General features: G+C 34.5%; 2 protein-coding genes across 13 annotated transcripts; both read left to right on the top strand.

Annotated features, from left to right (window-relative positions):
* The first annotated feature begins 4,003 nt into the window (after positions 1–4,003).
* On the top strand, positions 4,004–6,980 carry LOC110788594 (putative indole-3-acetic acid-amido synthetase GH3.9). The gene is made up of 4 exons (XM_021993212.2): positions 4,004–4,581; positions 4,658–4,759; positions 5,197–6,014; positions 6,176–6,980. Exons 1-4 carry the CDS (start codon positions 4,292–4,294, stop codon positions 6,742–6,744), a joined length of 1,779 nt encoding a protein of 592 aa, XP_021848904.1. The 5' UTR covers positions 4,004–4,291; the 3' UTR covers positions 6,745–6,980.
* A 5,615-nt stretch (positions 6,981–12,595) lies between these two features.
* LOC110788619 (heavy metal-associated isoprenylated plant protein 36) lies at positions 12,596–21,345 on the top strand. Of its 12 annotated transcripts, XM_056830748.1 has the most exons (8): positions 12,614–12,751; positions 14,131–14,208; positions 14,826–14,920; positions 16,676–16,715; positions 16,839–16,944; positions 17,482–19,600; positions 19,699–19,774; positions 19,988–21,345. In XM_056830748.1, the coding sequence occupies exons 6-8, from the start codon at positions 19,556–19,558 to the stop codon at positions 21,088–21,090; spliced, it is 1,224 nt and encodes a 407-aa protein (XP_056686726.1). In that variant the 5' UTR covers positions 12,614–12,751; positions 14,131–14,208; positions 14,826–14,920; positions 16,676–16,715; positions 16,839–16,944; positions 17,482–19,555; the 3' UTR covers positions 21,091–21,345. The 12 variants fall into 12 exon arrangements, with proteins under 12 accessions (XP_021848943.1, XP_056686729.1, XP_021848942.1 ...); XM_021993251.2 differs by lacking the exon at positions 14,131–14,208 and having other exon boundaries at positions 12,596–12,751; positions 19,278–19,600; XM_056830751.1 differs by lacking the exon at positions 14,131–14,208 and having other exon boundaries at positions 12,596–12,751; positions 19,206–19,277.
* Positions 21,346–22,145: the final 800 nt, after the last annotated feature.

Here is a 22,145-nt window from a genome sequence, read left to right as displayed (position 1 = left end):
TGTGGGTACTCGGATAAGGATGTGTTTGCTAACGTATGTATTCGCTGTTCTTATTTAGCCACACGTCTGACACAGTGTGTGAGGGCCAAAAGGTAAATTTGTACTTTCTTCGTTTTCATTTAAGGACAACGTTATAACTTTCCGTCTTAAGTACGTAAAAGGAGAAAACATGATCATAGTAACGTATTACGTATGTCATAAACTACTAATTGTTCATAAAAAGCGAAAACAACAAACAAAATTTCTATATACATGTAGCATATGCATATGTCGAAGGAGAATATGAGTACATGTGGTAGTGTAACAACGCACTACACTTGCATGCATGTTAATCACCTCGATCCCTCTTTTACACGTGAGTTTTTTTTTTTTTTCAAAAGACAAATATATTCCATATCGCGTTGTTTGTGGTTTACTATGTAAAACCTATGGTGATCGAACTTTTACATGTGTGTACCGTTTCATATATGAATGCTTGTTTATAGTGGTTCTTTCGTCAAATTTATTTCTTGTTGTTGCAATTAAGCTATTAAGAAATACAACTTTTATATAAGGCGGTCTTTTAATGTCATATAAGTTGAGCAATTATATCAATTAGTTAAGCAATAAAACTAATCAGTTAACACTGGAAACAATTAGTTAAACAATAAAACTGATTAGTTAATCACTAAAACTAATTAGTTAAGCAATCAAAGTGGTGTTTCCGGTAAGGGGCGATCTTACACAAAAGCTGCTGATTAAGAAATGAGATTCAGGTGTACTAAAAGTAGTTTCTTGTTATGCCTAAATTGGTTAAGGCAAGCCTAAATGTCAAGGAAATCACATGTACGTACACAATAGCAATTGAGGGGAAGATGCCGCACTGAAGAAACATAGATTTGATGTTAGGTTCTTTGATCAAAAGTTGTGGTTTCATTTGCTCTACAAATTGTTTTGTATTCTGACAAGATCAATCTGTAAAAATCCCTCATATTTTTCATGAATCAGATGCCAATATTAATTTCCCCATCTTGTCATACTACTTTAATAATTATGTTTTTATGCTAATATATTTATCCAATAATTATATACCTTAACTATATGTATCTAAGTACAATAGAAAAAAGTAGTGTAACATCAAAATCAAAATCAATAGTGTTAGCCCCACCATTGAGGTTCATTTGAGTTGCTATACTCAAGTTTAATTTTGATTAGCCGGTGTGTACGGAGGAAAAACCTCTCCATTTTCTAAAAATAATGGACCGCCCATTTCTTAGATTAACAACTAGGAATCATCATCTTAAGCTAGAAAATGGATGAAAAAATAGAGAGGACTCTAACAACTGTGTAAATTCTCATGCACGTAGTAACACCTTACAAAAGTAAAGGGTCATTTCACATAAACATACATACAAAGTATAGTTGGGTTGATCAAATTTTGTACTCCGCAATTGATTAACATCCTTATCTGATATTAGTAACATATCTTTTATGTTACCATCTTCTAGTTAAAAAACAATAATTCCCATGCAATTTCCAGGACCCCAAAATGTTGAAATTATGGGGGTGTTTGGTTATGAGAGTTTTGGAGAAAAAATAGGTTTTTGAGATGAATTAGAGGTTTCACAACTTTTAAAAGTTAATTGGAGTGTTTGGTTATGAGAGGTATGGAAGATAGCTTTGGGATAAAAAAAAACTAATTTTTAAAAAGCTCAATATAATAGCTTTTTGCATTAGACTTCGTCCTGATGTCTAGAATTACAACCCTTACCAACCATTTATCAAGGGCTTGAGCCAGTTAGGTGGATTATGAAAGCTTTTTCTATCTTCTCGGAAGCATCTGGTTTGAAAGCTAATCAGTCTAAGAGCACTATCTATTTGGGTGGAGTTTCTTTGGATGTTAAAATTGAGATTCTTAATGCATACGCTGCATCATGTCAATGTTTTTAATGTTCATTTTGTACTTTAAGTAATTAATAAAATAATAACTAATTTACCAAATACTTTACACAATCAATTAACTCGACCAACTAGTCAAACCAGCCAGCTAACAGTTAATTGCCGAATAAGGCCCATGTGATTTGCTGTCATTATTATGAATCCGAACTCCTATCAATTTCCCGGCCACCTAATCCATGATCCTTTACACTATTAATTTCTTGAATTAGTAAAAGGTCATTTCAAAATCTGGCAAATTTTTCATTTTCTATATGCTATATGAAAACATCAGGTAACATGAGTAAGATGCAACTAATATATTTCCTTAGTTAACATGGTTAAGATGCAGTTTTTGGTACTATCTTATCTTACTAATACGGTATATATGTACACATTAAGTAAAAGCAAACTATAATCTTATCTTAACACGCTATAACGCGCCTAGAAAGTAGAAGTTCTAAAGAGTGTGACAGTTTTCTACACCTTAAGTTATGTTAATTAATTGCATGAATGCATGATAATTCATAAACCATGCATCTAACATTATTTGTTGATTAGTTCTAGCTAACACGTATCCTTTCTGTATTTGCAAGATATTGGATATAGGAGGCAGCCCCTAAATATGAACTACCTTTTTGAACGGGCGGTTGTATAGTGATTATTTAGTCTATCTTTTTAAGTTCTAATTTTATTGAGCTTTTGATTTTAGAGAGGAAATATGATTTAATAGAGGTAATTTTTGAAAGTTGAAAGAATACATAAATTAAATAGTGTATTAATATTGAGTGTTAATCGGGAATATGGAGTAGAAGATGTTGAATGAATAAATTGGTGAATTGATGTTATATGAGGAATATGAAGTGAAAGAGGCGATTGAAGTTGTATAATATATCAAAGAACAAAGAAAAATAAAATAAAATAAAAAACCAAATTGATGGAGGAAAGAATGGATGACACATGTCATCTAATCAAATGTGATGACACGTGTTGTCTAATCAAATGTGGTTTTGCTTTTTAAATACTAGGTATAGATATATGATCCGTGACAAATATTTATATATTACATATACTAAATAGACACCAAGAATGACACATGTCATTTCCTGTTGAAAATTTTACTTTTAATTTTTTTTATTCATTTATTTGTTTCAATATTTTTTTGGAAAAGATTTAGTATATTTGACTAAAATTTTATTAATCTTTTTAAAATGTGTCAAAATCTTTATACTTCATGTTACTTTATTTTCGAACAATTCTTTGTTACTCAAATACTTTATAAAAAAAATAGTCAAATTATAATTTTATAATACTTTATTCTAGTATACTCTAAATTCAATCACCAAAAAATAATACTCCATAACAAAAATATATAATACTCATATAAAGTGGACTTTCTTGGTTTGAGGGCCTATAAAATAAGGGGATTTGTGTGGTAGGGTTGTTTGCATTCCCTACGGGCCTGGGGGCAGTTTAGGGCATGGACTGTTTAACTCTGTGCGTGTCACCTCAAGTAACCATGTCGGATACTTAGTACTCCAACAGTTATGTACTGTGTGTCTGTGTCTGTGTCTGTGTCTGTGTGCACTCGAGACTTGATTTTGGAGCAAAAGGGCGAAAGATTTTCATAAGACTGTCTGAGTTTGACATTCAGACACCTGACCACACTAGCTAGTAGCGAAGTCTGTAAGAATATGCCTTAACCATTGAGTATTGCATCTAGCAGACCATAAAAAAGAAATTGTGTTAAAATAAAATAAAATCTACTAATATATTCTGTTAACATGAGATTTGCGTAGGAAGGCATTTTCTAGTAATCAATAGCTGCAAAATTGGTTGATGCATCATGCATGAGTTCGCGGGGTTAGATAAGATTAATTTCCTAGATAAGCAAATGAGTAAAAGCTCTCTTGAGAAAGAACAAGTTATATGTTTATAGCATTGCAAGAAATAGATGCCACAGTTTGAGAATCTTACGTAGGTCTAATTTTGTTTCCATGGAAAGTAAAAGTTGAAGTAATAGTCTAACAAATAATTCTATCCATATGAACATTAACATATATATGTTTCAATTCGCGTCATATATTATCATAATCTATTGGCATGGGTTTAAGACAGGAAAGTTATTGATCTCAAATCACAAAAAAGAGGCTTTTTGGAGGGTCCACATTGTGGATCAAATCAAGAGAAATTGCCTCATTTTAGGATGCAATGACGTGGGAGGAACACTTAGCCTAGCTATTGCTTTGCCCGTCCTCATTATATATAGGTGCATTACGTTGTAAGGCTCTTGCATGAGATCGAAATACTTGTGGCTTTTGTTTTCAAAACAGCGCGTATTTCTGTCTCTGTGTGTGTGTGTGTGTGTGTGTTTATCATGGACGGGAAGAAGTTTGAGTACAAAGGTGAGGAGGCGTTGAAGGAGTTAGATAGGCTTACATTGAAGGCTGATGAAGTTCAAGAGAAACTATTAAAAGAGATTATTACCAGGAATGGTGAAACTGAGTATCTGAACAAGTATCTCAGAGGCTCGAAAGATGTCTCTACCTTCAGGAATCTTGTTCCTGTCATTGGTTATAGTGGCATTAAGCCTTACATTCAGAGAATTGCCAATGGCGAGGACTCTTCCCTGATTTCTGGCCATACTATTGTGGAGATGCTATGCAGGTCTTTACTTTCATCTCTGAACTAGTACTGAATATATTCGCGAACTAAAACTGATGTTTTTTTCATGTGTTTTCAGCTCAGGGACATCAAATGGAGAACCCAAGTTGATGCCTTCAATTGCTGAGGATCTTGATAGGAGAACTTTCTTGTATAACCTTACCATGCCGGTTGTCAACCAGTAAGACAGTGGTTTGCTGATAATTAATTCATGTTCATACTGTTTTCACTGATCACATATTCTTAATGGACTTAGTAATTTTCTCAAGTACTAATCATGTTCCTTTATCCAATCCTAGATTCTGCCTAGTTTTAGTGGAGGCCATTAAGATTTTCACAATGAGTAAAAATTCAACCATAAGGCTAAAAAGCATGTTGATAGAGACACTGATATGCTTTATGCACCACCAACTAGTCATATCTAACAGTACACTGAGTACACTTAAGCTTCTTCTTTTGCCTATATCATTGCGGCTAAGTTGATGTTTATTTTTTATGCCGTCATATCGTGTTGATCTTATGTGGCTAATTTTTTATGGTAAAATTGTACTCATTAACATAATATGGTAAAAAGAAAATTGAACAGGTATTATATTTTGGTGTAAATGCTGCATGTAGGTACATTCCTGGTTTGGATAAAGGAAAAGCCATGTACCTCAACTTTGTCAAGGCAGAAATGTCTACTTCTTGTGGGCTACCAGCAAGATCTGTACTTACTAGCTATTACAAGAGCAAGCATTTTAGAGGCCGAGCGAGAAACATTCCCTTTCATGACTACACTAGCCCTGACCAGGCCATCTTGTGTGAAGACAGCACCCAAAGCATGTACTGTCAGTTACTTGCTGGTCTTGTATTCCGTCACCAAATTCTTCGTCTTGGAGCTGTTTTTGCCTCAGCCTTATTGCGTACAGTAAGTTTTCTGGAGAAAAACTGGGTGAAACTCTGCAATGATATAAGAAAAGGAAAGTTAGATGCCTCAATTACAGACCCTGAATGTCAATTGGCTATGTCAAGCATAGTTTCACAGCCTAATCCTGGTTTAGCTACTGAGATTGAGGAGATTTGTGGTGGTTCATCATGGAAAGGGATACTCTGTAGGCTCTGGCCTAAGGCTAAGTACATTGAAGCAGTGGTTACAGGTTCAATGGCACAGTATGTTCCATCACTCGAGTATTACAGTGATAAAAAATTACCATTATGCAGCCTAATGTATGCTTCAACAGAATCCTTTTTTGGTATTAACTTGAATCCCTTGGATGATCCATCTGAAGTCTCCTTTACCCTTCTGCCTAACATGTGCTACTACGAGTTTATTCCACTTGGCGAAAGTTCTTGGTCACTTGATGAAGAAATGGAGGTACCCTCGAGTAAGCTCGTGGATCTTCTGCAAGTCAAACTTGGATGTTATTATGAAATTGTTATCACCACCTTTGCTGGTAAGGCCCTGTCCCTTTTTGCTTAATTTCAGTTTCAGGGCTTATTTTTCAGTTCAGTTCAGTTCAGTTCAGTTCATTAACGTACTTTAGCATAAATCAGTGTGCTATAGAATGCTCATTTCTAACTAGTTGTTCAAATTCTGGTGCATATAATAATGTAGGTCTCTGTAGATACCGCATTGGTGATGTGCTGAAATGTACAGGCTTCTACAATAAGGCACCACAGTTCAAATTCATATGCCGTAGAAACGTTGCTTTGAGCCTAGACAATGACAAGACAAGTGAGGAAGACTTGCACAAGAGTATAACAGCAGCAAAAAAGCTGTTAGACCCTCACAACGCGATCCTGTTAGAGTACACAAGCTTTGCAGACACCTCTTCAGTGCCAGGACACTATGTCCTATACTGGGAAGTAGTACATGTCAAGTCTAAAATCCTACATGCTTCACTTGCTCAAGTCCTTGAGGAATGCTGCATAGCTGTTGAAGAAGAGCTCGATTACACTTACAGAAGGTGCAGGTCTCATGACAAGGCTATAGGACCATTGGAAATCAGGCTTGTTAAGACTGGCACATTTGAGAGTTTGATGGATTTCTGCATAAGTCAAGGAGGGTCTATTAACCAGTATAAAACACCAAGGTGTATCAACTCTAAAGCCCTTCTGAAGATGCTCGAAATCAATGTCAAAGGACGCTTCTTTAGCCCGAGGGATCCGATATGGATTCCTTAAAACATAAGTGGATTATATATCATCAAAAATCTAGTGAAAAATAAGATATCTCTGCTTAATTCAAGGTTGATTAGTGAAGTATTATTCCAAATTTCCAATATATGTGCCTCTGTGTTGCAAACAGTTAGTTGCTGCACTTTTTTAGTTTTTGTGGGAGAATCTGAGTCTACTTTGTAAAATGACTGCTTAGTGAACTATTATTCCAATATATATATGTCCTGTCTTTTCTTTGGTCATTATCCCTTTAATCATTCCAACATTTCAATAATCTAGGTGAAATTTTAAAAAACCGAGCGTGACTTAAGCATTAACTAGTTAAGAATAAAAGGGTGAAATTTATCTAACTAATTAGGAACTGAAAGAACATGCAATAGTTCAGTTGACAAACTTTTATCATTTTAGTACTGCATGTGATATTCTTGTAGCTCTAAACTAGTCCTTATTGTGGTTCCAAGTGCAGGATCCACACCTGGCACCTCATAGCTTAGTGATTAGGGAAGTTTGAAAGTTTCGTACAAGGTGGTGTCTCAAAATTACGAAATTTCTATTATATCTCGTGTATTTAGTATGGAGAAATATAAAATTATGAAATATCTCATGTATTTAGAATGGAGAAAATATAAAATTAAGGTAAAAAAAAGCGGTGATGTAATTATTCATGTTAGTTTTTTTTTTTTGGTGCGAATGAGCCACAAGGGCAATATAAATTACAAATGGGGGCGGGGGATTCGAACCTGAGACCACAGGCCCTCAGTCTTAACCACTAGGCCAAGACATCATTGGTTAATTATTCATGTTAGTTACAATACACTTATATTTTTTAAGAGGGTGAAGAGATATTTGATATCTCGTGTATCTAGCATGAGTACAATCTTACAATTTTTTAAAACTAGATTAGGCCCCGTGCACGCACGGATTTTCTAAAATTATTTAGCCTTTTTTTTATAATATACTTGATTTAATATTTCTCTCCCATAAGCTACCGCGTAATTAATAAATCTTGAACATTAGTCATTTAACCATCTTGCAATTTCAGTCCGATTACATATTGCATATTTTATATGCTTAATATGCTAATTAGACCAAAATATTTGTTATATTAATATGCTAATTTGACCAAAATATTAAGTAAATATATTTTTCATTACTCACATATTGATTTGACTAAAATATTGCCAAAAAAATAACCAATGTTTATGTGACATCTATTAGTTTCATAAACATTTACTCCGTATTCCTTTTTCTATACATAAGTAGCTAATCAAAATGATGGAAAATTTAACAATAAATAAAGTAAAGATTTTTTTAGGAAATGATTTTTGGTGTCTGTTTTATAATAAAGTAATAGATTTTCTTTGTAGGAACTATTCTTGGTTGAGTGCTTGAGCTTAGAGTTGGGCATGGGTCTGGCCATGCTGCCCTGCACGCGGGCTATTTGAACCCAACACGAATTTGGTCCGGCATGACACGAGCTTGTTGTAAACTCGACATGACACGACATGAGAGACACATCGATATCTATGGGTTGTGCATAGGGGTGCAAATGAGCTGAGCCGGTCAATAAACTACGGCTCGGGCTCGTTTAAAGCTCGTTCATGTTCGTTCATTTATTAAACGAGCCGAGTTTGAACAACTTTTGAACCTCGCTTAATAAAAGAGCTTGAACATGAACATAGGTATGCTCGTTCATTTAAGTTCATGAACAACTCGTTCATTTATGTTCATGAACAACTCGTTCATTTATGTTCGTGAACAAGTTTGTCTAGTTATGTTATGTATCATATTTTACCATATATACGTTTTTCGAATATAAATAAAAATCATGTTTTTTACTTTTGAAATTTATAATAGAATAGAAATATTTTGAAATAAAATTTTAATTCCTAAATTAGTGCTCTTTGACTCTTTCTAAATTATTAGTTTGTTTATCAAATAAAGTAATGTACTTTAATCTTTATTATTAGATATGATTATATTTTGTTAGATTTTCAAGTGGTTATACTCTAAAACTTGTTTAAGTAAGCTCGTTCATGAAAAAAGCTCGTTTATAAACTCAGCTCGATTAATAAATGAGTCGTTCACGAACAGTTTGCGAACACAAAATCTTTTAAACGAATCGAGCTTGAACAGATTTTTGAGCTCCGTTAAAAGCTAGGGCTCGGGCTCGGGCTCGAGCTCACATAAATTAAATGAACAAGAACGTAAACATGGTAAAGCCCGGCTCGGCCCGACTTGACTCATTTGCACCCCTAGTTGTGCATAGACATCTATTTAAAAATTTCGTCCGAACAAGGCGGGCTGCCCCACATGTCAACACCCTTATTTTTTAAATATTTCAGAATAAAAAATAGTAAGGGAGCCTATTAGCATGACATAGAATGGAAATCGGAAAGTGCATGCATCTAATTTATAGAAAAGAGGAACGAGCCCGATACAACACGAATTTCCTTTAATTCTAGGCACGATCCGTTAAAGCACGAGAACGCGAGGCCCGACACAGCGACATGTGGGCCTTCACGGCCCAGTACATGCCGAGCTCTACTTGAGTAGTTTAGTTGGTTCTAAATTGGCTTTTTTTTGAATAAAAAGAGCTAAATTGCCATTACAGTAAGGCCCTGTTTGGCAATTGGCTGTTTCACTTGGCTTGTTTGACCGACTGTTTCTGTTGGCCTTTTCTGTTGGCTGTTTGACTGTAAATTTTCTAAAAATGTGTTTAGTAAAGTTGAATGTTGGCTACTAGCTGTTTCATATAAAATTACCTTTAAGGACATTTGTATATGTTATTTATTTTTGTAATACATTTCTCTTTCCATAAGCCATTTTACTTTTTGTAATTTTTATTACTATTATATATTTATTTTCATAATATTAAATTTATTAGCCATAACGATAAAATAAAATAAAATTAATAATAATAAATACTAGTACTATTTATTACTTATTTCTTTAAGATAATATACCATAATATAGTTCAAGTGGATGGGGTTTTGTTTTAGGAGAGAGAAAGATTAATTGACATAGAAAGATAAGAGGGTAATAAATAGAGATAAAAATGTAATTGGAAAATAAAAAGCCAACATCCAAGTATAAAAGCTACTTCTATTGGCTTTTGAGATTTGGTTGAAAAGCCGGCTTTTTAGCCAAGAAAAAAGCTATTTACCAAACATGTTTTCTTGGCTGTTTGACCATTAAAAAAGCCAAGCCAGCCAACAGCCATCCACCAAACATGGCCTTTGCCTTTTAGGCTTTATTTGGTTTAATATTAGTAGAGGAAGGAAAGGGATTAGAAAGGAAGGGAAGAGAAAAGAAAGAGAAATGAAAGGAAATAAAATATATTTTTGGAAAAATTGACAAAGGCAGTCCCAACTATGAGCGTTTAACTTTAAAAGGGCCGAACTACGGATTATTCCTAGCAGGTCTCAACTATATGGGGTGTCAACTTTGCGTGGATCTTTTAACCGATAACCGGCTAATTAAGTTAAAATATTTGATTTTTTTATTTTACCTTTTCTTTCCAAATTATTTGAGGGAAAATTAGTAAGTGGGACGTGTTTTCTCCTTTTCACCATCCTTCTTCACCCTCCATTAATTACTCCTTCATCCCTTCATTCCTCTTCTGTTCACTCCTCTGCAAAAAGTACCTCACCACCACCCGCAACTTTCGGCCACCACCGCTAGCCTCTTATCACCCGCAGGTCCTCCCTCCCCTCCCACCCACTTGCCGCCCCTACCCACCTTCCCTCCGCATTATCCTAACCAGCCTTTCCCCACCCATAGTTCCTAGCATTTTACCCACCACCAACATCGTGTGGGAAACAAAAAAATTTAACTAACCCCAAGTTAATTTATCGGGGGAAAACAAAAAAAACAAACCCAAGATTATTTCAGTGGGAAACCCAAAAATTAAACTAACGCCGAATGAATTTATGGGACCAAAACAGAAATTTAAGCAACCCCATATGTATTTATGATGAAAAACAGAAATCGAAGTATAGAACCAACCCAAATGAAATTAAGGGCAACGATAAAAGTCGCAACTTGCGATAAGTGTTAGTTGTCGCAATCCTATGTGTCATTTTTTTAATGGTTCCACATGGGCGCCATGTAGGTCATGGGTCATCAAAATATTTTTACTATCAATGTTATATTTTTACTATGAAAGTAGTTAAATAAGGTAGTCGATACAAAAAAGGAAACAAATATTTATTATATTTACATAATTACAGTAGATATGTATTTCCGTTTATCTTATATATTACAAATTTAAAAAATAAAAAGTATTATCTAATATATACTTTTAATTAAAAAAGTACATTAATTTATAATCTGACAATATATTTTATGTAAATGAAATTCAATTACTTATAATACATTAGTTTATAATACTCCGTAACTTATTTCATTATGAGTGGGTACCAAACCGTCAGAATTTTTTTCAAGTCTAAATACTCCGTATTAAATAAGCACCTGAATACAATACGGAGTATTATGTATCAAATTGTGAGAATTCTTTTCAAAAAAAATTATGTCATACTCTAACTGATAATTGCTCACCCAAATCATCGAAGTTTTTTTTGCAACATATATACTAATTGAACTACAATTTCAATCCAATTCACCCACAATTTCTAATTCGTCAATTTTTATTTTCTAAGTATAAATTATGTAAATGTATTTTTATTTTGATTTCCTATATATATAAATACTGTAATTTTTTTTTTTCTAATTTTGTATACAAATCATAAATATTTTTCTAAAATAAAACATTAAATTATTCAATTCGTAAATCAGAATATTAAGATTTTCCTACCTTTTTTTTAAACATGTATAATAGGTTATATAAATTAAATATTTTCTTTCCAATTAAAATAATGACACGTAAGCGTGCCATGTCATCATTGTGACATGGCTTAAAGGTCGCATGTTGCGACCTTTAATTTATCATTTTCGTGAAATTAATATGCAAAATTAGAACTTGAAGGAACCAAGATGAAACTGAATGCGCATAAACATAAATTGAATTAAATAAAGATGATAAAGATTATTGTATGAAGTGGGGAAGATGATTAGGATTGAACTAATAATGAATAAATGTAGGAAGAGGGAAGAGAAGTAGCAGGTGGGTGAGAAAGGAGCAAAGAAAGAATGACGGGTGGTTTTTTTCAAAAAAAAAATATTAAACGGGTGGTTTTTTTTTTATTAAACGGGTCGCTTTTTTTAAAATGGAACTTGATATAAATGATATGTGGTACTCACCGCACACGTCATCATTTTTACCACCTCCAGCCGGTCATTTTCAGAAAGGGACCACACAAAGTTGACACCCTATATAGTTGAGACCTGCTAGGAATAATCACAAATTCTTATTTATAATTGGTGTTCAATAAATATTGTACACCGGAGTAAAAGTTGACTCAAAATGCTTAAAAGTTACATTTATATATGTAAAAGTTAACTATTTTTTAATGATAAATTTTTTCATTTGAATACAAATTATTTCTTAAAAATCACTAATAATGTATAAATTAATCATTTAACATTTTAAAATGTTTATCTATCAACTTTTTAATTTTTAATATAAAAGTTATAGAAAAATAGGTTAAAGTTACAAAAAACTGCATAAAAGTTATCTTGGTGTACAATAAATTTATTGTACACCTTGTACGCGCAAGACCTTTTGAGGAATAATTCATAGTTGGACCCTTTTAAAGTTGAACGTCCATAGTTGGGACTGCCTTTGTCAATTTTTCCTATATTTTTTGATATTTGGTATGATAAGAAAAAGTGATAGGAATTCAATGTTTGGTACACAATGGTAAAGGTAGGGAAGAAAAGGAAGGGACAACGTGGGTAATTTAATGTTTTATTTGACAGATTTTATGCACAAAACCTCCTCTCCCGAGTCTGATTCTCCTCGGTTTTCCCGAACTGCCACCATTAACAGCGCTCTTCCGCCGCTAAACCCCAGGCAGCCGCCATCTCCCACCCCCTTCCACCCTTGAGCCAGGTTCTACTCTTTCTCAACATTTGGTTTTTCAATAGGATTTTCTTGTAATTATACATTGCGTTATACTGGATGCCAATATCACATTTCATGTGGGTTTCAACCGTAAGGTCCATTTCTGTAGAATTTGAGCAAAAAAAGCCTATCTTTATTCGTCAGAATACTGCTTAAGCTTACGCTTACGCTTATGCTTCTGCTTCTGCTCAATTGAATTCCTGGTTTACTGATTCAAGTACTGATTCAAGTTCCTGGTTTACTTGTAACTTGTAAGAATAGTTGTAATGTTGTAGTGATTTGAGGATGAATTGCATGAATTAGACACCAATATGATAATTGAAAACTTTGAAGGGTTTGAGAACTGACCCAAACCAGGCATATGACACCCACAATGTAATTGTAATCTTGAGGAGTTTGAGAAATCCCAAATCAGGATTATTCATTCTTTTCCATTTAAGGATGTGGGTTTTGACACAATGTCGAAACGTATGCGCTGGTTATCGGAATACTGTGCGATAGAGGTTCTGCTAAACAGTTGGAAGATTTTATTTGAGGTGATTAAGTTGTACGCTGTCAAATTGGAGTTTGACCTTTCTGAGTTGCCAGAGTTACTCAAGGTTGAAATGACTACATCAGTGGTTAGAGTCATTGATGCCTTGGTGAATGGCTATGTTAGTTTGGGTATGTTTGAAATGTGTATAGAGGTCCTGTTTCAAACACGAAGAAAGGGTTTGATGCCTTGTATAATTACTTAATTAATCGCGTGATTGAGCAGGATGAGCTGTACATGGTTGTGGCTATATACCAACATGTTAAGACGATTGGTTTGGACCTTAATTTATATACATATAATCTTATGATTAAGGTGTTGTCGCTAAAAGGGTAATCTCGTGGAACCGTTGTAAGTTGAATGACTGGCAAATGAAGCTGTTGATAAGGGTATAAAACCGGATAATGTAACATACATAACTCTCCTTTCTAGTTGTCGTTGAGTACAAGATACTGACACAGTTGTGACCCTTTTCGATGCGATAAAAGAATAGAATTGTGGCACTGGGCTGTTGAGAAAATGAAGACTTCGATGTCAGTTTTGAAACATGTTATATTGAAAGTTAAGAAAGTACAGTTCACGCAATGAACCCACATAGTACATTAAAGTCAATGGGTTAGCTCAGAAGGTCAGTCAAAGTCATGTTTGCTCAAGTGAAGTAATGAAATGATTGTGGGTCTTGTGGCATTACACAATCTAATTCCTGTAGAGGTAAAAATTTCACAAATTATATGCGTGTTAGTCTATGATTCATTCTTGTTGATTAATAAAATTAATGTGTGGCGTAAAATTAGAAAATCCTTCTTGTGTTAATGCTTACTTTATTGATAAATAGGTACATATATGGCATGCTTATCAGTGTGAAATTTCATCTTCTATAAATTAGAGTGGAGATAAATACGAATTTTCTCAGGTACTTGAGCTTTTGGGAAGTAATGAAGGATTTTCATATTATGATTATAAAGGATCTACACTAATCCTTTTTCTCTTCAAAGCAGTTTTAACATTTGATGTCTTGGCTATAGTGAGATTCAATTCATGGATTTGTTTTATTTGGTTGGCAGTCAACTAGGAATTGCATCATTTTGTCACTTTCATTTCACGTTCAACTGTATTTTCCATCCATCTTGGTTTGTGCTTGATTTAAGGTGTTAGTGTGTTACTGACATGAATCTTTTTATACAGCATGTTCTTGATGCTCTTTTCCCCTCTGTTCTTGGTTGAACTTGTGCCATACCTGGGACTTTGGATTTGAAAAACAGTCATTAGTCAAGTAGTTCGGAATGTTAGTTTTCATAATATGTTTTTTTAATACTATTTCATGTAGGAGTTAAGTATTTGTTATGTAAGCCTGAAGTTATTAAAATGAGTTCTACTGTTTGCCGTACTCAAATCTGATGCTGTGATTTATGTTGGGGGTGGAGTGTGTAGAGAGAGGAAATGAGATGGCTGAGGTGCGGTTTGAGTTGATGGAATTTACTTTAGTAATTCATCTTTGTTGAAAATGTGACTTTGAATTCTTCATTTCAGGTTATCATGGATTTTCCTCAATTGCCATTATGAAATGAACTACACTTGTTGCAAATACTTCTAACCGCCAGTGGCTGAGGCGTCTATTTACACAGGTATAGTTTTAAATAAACTTTATAGTTGCTGTTTCTCATGTAGTCTATCCAATGTTCCACAAAAAATAACTTGTTCCATGCTTGCTCGCTATTGTGATTGTTAGTGCTTGATTTGTAAAAGGCATGATTTTGGAGAAGCCTTAAACAACCTTTAGTATCATAATTGTTGAAGAAATCCTTGATCCGACCATTTAAAACACTATTTGTTCAATAACTGTCCTAGCCCAACAACCATTCAGCAAGCGTGGAGCTATATTCTAAGAGTTAGAAGCAAATGCAACTTGCGTCTGAACCAAATGCAGTTTGGTGATATTGAATTCTAATAAACTGGGTGCAATTATGCAAACTGTAAAGAAGTTTAAGTATGAATAATCTTATTAGCATTTTGATGTTCAGCGTAGGTCTCCAGCTAAACCTATACCGTGTACATGTGCAGTGTCAAGGTGTTGTAAAGCTCTTTTAGGAAACTGCAGAAAGATTTTAGCAAATCTCAAGATCTTTTGTTGATGATTATAAATCTTAAGCTAAGTACTATCGCTTTACCTGTTGAGCCTTTAGCAGGGGCCACTCAATACTACAGCTTTCTATGTTTGAGATCATTATCTGTGTGGGGAATGGGGATACTGATTTTCATTGACCTAAAACAATGCCTTCAGTTCTGTAACCAGCACAGCTCTAACAAAGAAGAAAAAGAAATTAGTAGCAGTCTGGGGAGTGCTATTCTTTCTGAATGTTTATATATGGGAAGCATGGATTCCATCTTGCACTTAGTTCAAAGGCTTTAATTCCTTGTTTTTTCTCGTTTCTTTTCATGGGAGAAGAGATAGTTATACCTTATAGAACTTATGACCATGCAGTGGATTTGTAGAAATATAGGATCGGGTAGCTGCCTTCAAGATTTCAAGTTCAAATAAAGTAAATCTTGCTGCTTATTTATAATAAAGTCCTCTGAAATCCCGCGTCAAACCTTCGTGAAGCATAGAATCCTAATCAAAATTTTGGCATTTCTGACTTTGTACTGTTAAGGGTATAATCCGCATGTGAGTATTGTACTAGTTATCCCACATTGGAGAAATAGTGAGATATTGACTAAAATATAAGATTGGTGGGCTACTCCGCCTATCACCAATTGGTTTTAGGATGGAAACCCGTCAGACTAATATGTGGTCAATCTCTTCTCTTGTTCGGGCTCAGGACTACCATAACAGAACTTTTTCAAAGATTATTCATTAATTTCCCTCTCAACTAACAAACAAGTTTTGGGTGCCTCATTTTCTGAGATCATAATTTTACATCCTATAGTTTTTGTTCTTGAAATTATTCCTTTCCAATGGGGGGCTCTCTGTTTCTTCTCCTCTCCCTCTTCCTTTTGTGCTCTTGAGGTTGTGGAGAGAACATTGATATTACCTTCATTCATGATTTTTACTTCTTTCTGATTGAGGGTTGGTTATTTTTGTCCCTTTTTTTTTATTGACGAATGACACTCCATTTGTGTCCTGTTAATATTATTTTTTATTTAAAAATAAAGACTGAAATAAAATCACTAGTCCATATGTATATGAAATTGCCCTCATTTGCTTAGAATCAGACACTGCACTTAAAAAACTGATTTGTATTTACAGATTTCCCATATCTTAGTTATCCTTGTCCTCTGAATTTTATCTGCTTACAGATATTGTGTTACTGCATCTGTACATGATACAAATAACTACTATTGACTAGATTACTTTCCTCACCATTTCTGTGTGACCACAGGTTCATCTTCTTGTTCGGATTCATTTATAATGAGATGGAGGTCAGTGCTTGCTTTATAAAGGATGCATTGTCATGGACATTCACGTTAGTTATTTGTAAAATGATATGTATGTGTGCACTGATTAGATGTGAATGTACTCAGTGATGATTATCAATAACGCAGATCACATATGTCGGAGTACAGAGTAGATATGCATTTTCATGGACATCTATGACGTTAGTCCAAGTTACAAGTATGTGGACAGAAAGCCAACAATGAATGAGATTAGGTACGTATGCTGCTTTACATGAAGATAACCACTTTTCCCCAAACTGCAATCTTCTTATATCTGTTGTTTAATTGAAACTTTTAATTATAACTTAATTATTTGCTAAACAGCCAGGACGTTGTTCATTTGTTTATTTCATGAATTCGACAGTCATAGGACTTTCCTTCTCTTGGCTGCTTTCGATCGTTGTCTTATTCTGTAAAGTCTGAACTCAGCAGCTCAATGAAGGAATAGAGATTGCTCAATTATATAAGGAACCTATCTTACTGGGTTATGACTTATGAGATAATAAAAGTAGTTTTGCATTAACGTAAAGTTCTTCTCCACTTCATTGGTGATAATGATAGTGCATTCATATACGATTTGCATATTTAGGTAATGCTGTAGAACCCATAAAATGGCTGCAAAAATTGTTCATGGTTATTTCAGTGGATATCAGTTGATGATTGACTCGTAATGCCACTCTTGTCTCTTATCTGCTGTAGGATTTTCTTAAAATTGTGAATTATCTAATACTTTTTCCACTCCCATCTAAAGTTTGAAGTTATAGTTTTGAGGGACGGAGGGAGTGTATAAGACGGCAAAAAGAAAAACGACTTGGAATGCCCTTTTCTCCCGCTTGGTTTGTGATGGCCCAAGGGGTAAACAATTTTACTTATGTTTATATGTAATAATAGACATATCATTTAGGGGTTGCATTGCATATAAGTATTAAATGTATTTCCTAAATTGGTATTAATTTAGGATGCAAGTCAAATTCACGTGTAAATTGTTGTAATTAATGTTTATGTTAAGCTAAATTCCACTTTTACCTCTTTATACGCGGGTCACGGGCTGTATATATAATTTTCCTATATTTATTTGTGATGATTTTAAAAAAAAGTCTTGCACGCATAACTTGTACAATAAATTTATTGTACGCCATGATAAATTTTACCCAGTTTTTTTTGTAACTTTTATCAGGTTTTTAACTTTTATATTATAACACAAAGTTGATAGATAAGCATTTTAAAGGGTTAAATGATTAATTTTAATTTTATACATTAATAGTGATTTTGAGAAAATCATTTTGATTAAAATAAAAAAATATTATCACTAAAAAATAGATAACATTGACATATATAAGGGTAGCTTTTAAGCATTTTGATTTAACTTTTACTCCTGTTCTTTCCCCCCGAAAATGGAAAATACTTCTTTTAATAAAAGAAGGAATCTCAAATGTTACATAACGTTTTCCCGTCGAATCAAACACACCCTCTCTTCCTCCCTCCCCCTCCCCCTCCCTCTCCTTATCCTTAAGTCCTTTCCAGCTAATTACTTAGTACCAAAAAGCCATCTTTTTTACCAAAACATAAAAAAGTGTTGTTTTACAATGTTTCATCAACTAAGGAAACTTTGCTAGACAGTAGCAAAGGTGGTAACTGTAGTCCTGTCTAAATCTAATAATGCCTTGTGCTTTATTTATTGGCTTCTAAAGTTTTTTTTTTCTAATGGATGTGTTCATTTTTCCTCTACTTTTCATCTTTTATAAATGTTTTTAATAACTCCTTGCATTCTTTGGACTTTGAAAGATGGTCCCTACTCCTATGAGGGGTGGATCTTCAGTTAATTTTTCCATCTACTAGTTGAAAAATATTAAAATAAATATTTCATATTTGATTTTGGCACTTAAAATAGACTCATTTTGATTGTTGATTGATAGGTTAATTATGAATATATAAAACCTGTTTCCATTATTTTATTATCGTTTTAGTTTGATTGGGTGGTTAAAAAAAAGATGGTTATACTTCGCAAAGGTTTAATAGTTACAATCAAATATTGGCTACTATTCTGCGAAAGAGGGACTGTAAGTCTGTAACTAATGAGTTGATTAGCAAGATGTATAACCCATATGGCCTTATTATATTCACCTATGAATTATTTACCTTTTATTACTTAAATCTTTATGTTTGCTCAATCTCAATCAGTGAGGTTGCCACTTTTGCTTCAACCTATTACTGTCATGTGATTAAGAAAACACCATATACGCATAGTGCTGTTGCTTGTGACATAGATTTTATTCTTATATGTCTTTTACATAATATTTTGCCGTCTTACGTTTACCTAATTATTTAGGTTGGGAGCCCTGGAAAGTGATATCATGTATTACAAACTTTCAATGTTGTTATGGTAGCTGTGTTGAACTTTGTATTGAACTGTGTATTGTACAAGATTGACCGGTATCCATGCATCTACGCTGAAAACATGCAATTTTTTTTCAGAAAATGGTGGAGTTGTGTATTTAGACAGTATAAAATGGCCGATTCTGACATTTGGACACCGACTCATACTAGGTACTTATATGACAAACTAATACATCGCGGGTCCATCTTATACTATAATTCTATGCCAAAAAGTGTCTTTTAAAAAATAAATAAATTGCTACAATGCCTTTATTTCTTGTGCCTTGTTTTCTTTACTTTCTACTCCCTCTACATATATTCAGTCTGATATAAACATGAGCATACACTTCCTTAAAACACTCTTATGAAGCATTCTTTCTGCTAAAAAGCCTAAACCTCGCTTATCGAACAATATTACTCCTCTCCCTTTCACTTTAAACCCTTAAGAGATGGCTTCACCAGCTGACAATCTCCAGGGACCTTTAAAATACCAGGTATGGGAATATACCATGGATCAGATTCTGAGTTCCTCATGCATGCTTTACCTTTTTCCTGTTTCTTGTACTAATATCTTTTTAACTCGTGTTAACAGACTTGGACCTTGAGAGTTCCAATACACTGTGAAGGTTGCAAGAAGAAAGTGAAGAAAATTCTTCAGAAGATAGATGGTAAGTTCGTTTTTTTTTTTTTTTTGAGGGAAATCGATGGGAAGTTCGTAACTGACCTCGACTCGTTTTGGTTGTTTTAGTAATTATTATTTCATATATGACTTGTGTTTGGCCTATGTTGTGCTTGTGCATCACTGCATAACTTGTTTTGCTATTATTTTCCGGGTTTCATCGTACTGATAGTTCTGTTTCATATTATGCTTATTTCTGCAGGTGTTTATATGACAACAATTGATGCTCAACAACACAAGGTTACTGTGACTGGAAATATAGAAGCTCAGACTCTTCTACAAAAACTATCTAAATCTGGTAAACCTGCAGAATTGTGGGCAGACCAGTCTGTGAAGAAAGATAACATGTCGGAAGCACCAAGTAATGCGAAAGAAAAGATTAAGGCCGCAAAAGAAAGCGATGAGAAAAACATCAAAAAAACCCAGAAAGGAAATGCAAAAGCTACTGGAGAAGGTGGTCAGAAAAAAGAAAAAAAATCAGCTGAGAATCATGCAAACCCTGGCAAAACTCTTAAAGAAGGTGAAAACTCTAAAACGGTTCCTCCTCTTGTTGGTGAAAAGTCATTACAGTTAGAGAATGCAGGAGTTGATGGAAACAGCAATGGTGGAGGTAGTGATAAAAAGAAGAAAAAGAAAAGTAAAGGAAACAGTGGTAATGCTGGAAATGACAAGAACCCGATAAAACCACCAGCATCAACCCCTTCACCTGTATCCGTACCAGAAGCAGCACCAGCTATAGCGTCTGAGACCCCGGCACCAACGCCACCTGCACCAGCTTCAGTGCCTCAAGAATTACCAGTTCCTGCAGAATCACCAGTCCCCATGGAAACACTTGCACCTGAACCAGCACAAGGATTAACACCAGCCCCAACACCAGGACCGGCACCGGCACCGGCACCGGCACCAGTAGCAGTCTCAACACAAGCACCAACACCAACACCAGGAGATGGGTATTCAATGCAGCATGTCAAGCCCAACGAACCAATGAACCATGGGCCTCCAAACAATTTTGGGCCCCCGAATCAAGGTTACCCAGACGGGCCATATCACAGGCCTACTGATACCTTTGATCATCCAAATCAGCAAGGTTACATGTATCCTCCAGCTCCTCAACTCGGAATCAGTTACAGTATGGCACAACCTAGCAGTAGTTCCTCATACTATGCCCCACCACACTACGCTTACGAATATCCGCAGTATCCCATGATGCATATTCCCCCACCTCCACCGCCGAATCCGATCTATGAGGTACCTGATGATGAACATTATTACAATGACAATGGAAGTCAATGTCGTCTGATGTAGTATCATAAACTCAGAGTTGCTCCAAGAAGGCTTCAGAAGAACATATGCATTATACTGTTAAACGCCAAAGAAAAAGGAATGTAAAATTCAGATCGGAAATTCTATTTTCTTCCTGAATTTTATTTTATATTACTTAATTATCAATTGGTAGGATTTCTTCGTAGTTAGGTAATATCCATGTTAGAATATGTATATTTTGTTAGTTGTGACTTGTGACTTGTGAGGAATGAAAGATCTCTCTTTTTCTTTTCTTTACTGTCTGACGTGTATCCTCCTTCATTCTGATATGTAAAGCCATACTTTTTCGTTACTAGTGTCGTTTTTATTGTCTTCACTTTCCGTTTTTGTTCTAGACTATAGACACGGGCAATAACGTAGACGAGGTTCACTTTCCGTTTTTGTTCTAGACTATAGACACGGGCAATAATATAGACGAGGTTCACTTTCCGTTTTTGTTCTAGACTATAGACACGGGCAATAACGTAGACGAGGTTCACTTTCCGTTTTTGTTCTAGACTATAGAATGTAGAAGAGGTTCACTTTCAGTGGCTATCTTAATTTTCCTCTTGCCATTGTTTACTCCTTCCTTGTCTTGCTCACATTCGGTTTTGGTTGGAATTTGAAAATTGTCTTTTTTTAATTAGTATAATTCTCATGCACAATAAGGGGTTTTGTATGCTCGAGAGTGTCTAAGTTAGTACTAAAAAGTTAACTTTAATAAAGTAAACCTCAAGAATTGAGTTAAAAGGGGGGAATCTTATTAGGTGGAATTCCACCTGAACCAATACCCAATGTATCGAGTTCTTCCAAGCTATGTATCGTAGCATAAAATATGGAGAATTGGTGGAGTGAATAGTGATGTACCCATGTTGACAAAAACAAGGTGCCAAACGGGTCGTTCTTTGTCGCTTTTGGTTCGGGTCATATACTCTTATAGTAATTTTTTTTATAGTAAATAAGTAGTACAGTATTATCAGATGATGAGTCTTAATCAACATAAGTTGGTGGAGTTGGTAGGGAACTCACCTTGTGATTTTGAGGTCACAAGGAGTGGC

The sequence above is a fragment of the Spinacia oleracea genome, chromosome 6, assembly GCF_020520425.1.
Source record: "Spinacia oleracea cultivar Varoflay chromosome 6, BTI_SOV_V1, whole genome shotgun sequence".
In the NCBI taxonomy this organism is placed as follows: Eukaryota; Viridiplantae; Streptophyta; class Magnoliopsida; order Caryophyllales; family Amaranthaceae; genus Spinacia; species Spinacia oleracea.
This window is presented reverse-complemented; position numbering and strand designations above follow the sequence as displayed.

What these genes read in the sequence shown, in the direction of transcription:
- LOC110788594 (XM_021993212.2), top strand. Translation starts at nt 4,292, where the DNA reads ATGGACGGGAAGAAGTTTGAGTACAAAGGTGAGGAGGCGTTGAAGGAG. An exon ending in ATTGTGGAGATGCTATGCAG is followed by an intron (nt 4,582 to 4,657) that starts GTCTTTACTTTC and finishes ATGTGTTTTCAG; the next exon opens with CTCAGGGACATCAAATGGAG. An exon ending in ACCATGCCGGTTGTCAACCA is followed by an intron (nt 4,760 to 5,196) that starts GTAAGACAGTGG and finishes TGCTGCATGTAG; the next exon opens with GTACATTCCTGGTTTGGATA.
- LOC110788619 (XM_021993251.2), top strand. Translation starts at nt 19,556, where the DNA reads ATGGCTTCACCAGCTGACAATCTCCAGGGACCTTTAAAATACCAG. An exon ending in AGGGACCTTTAAAATACCAG is followed by an intron (nt 19,601 to 19,698) that starts GTATGGGAATAT and finishes TCGTGTTAACAG; the next exon opens with ACTTGGACCTTGAGAGTTCC. An exon ending in AATTCTTCAGAAGATAGATG is followed by an intron (nt 19,775 to 19,987) that starts GTAAGTTCGTTT and finishes TTATTTCTGCAG; the next exon opens with GTGTTTATATGACAACAATT.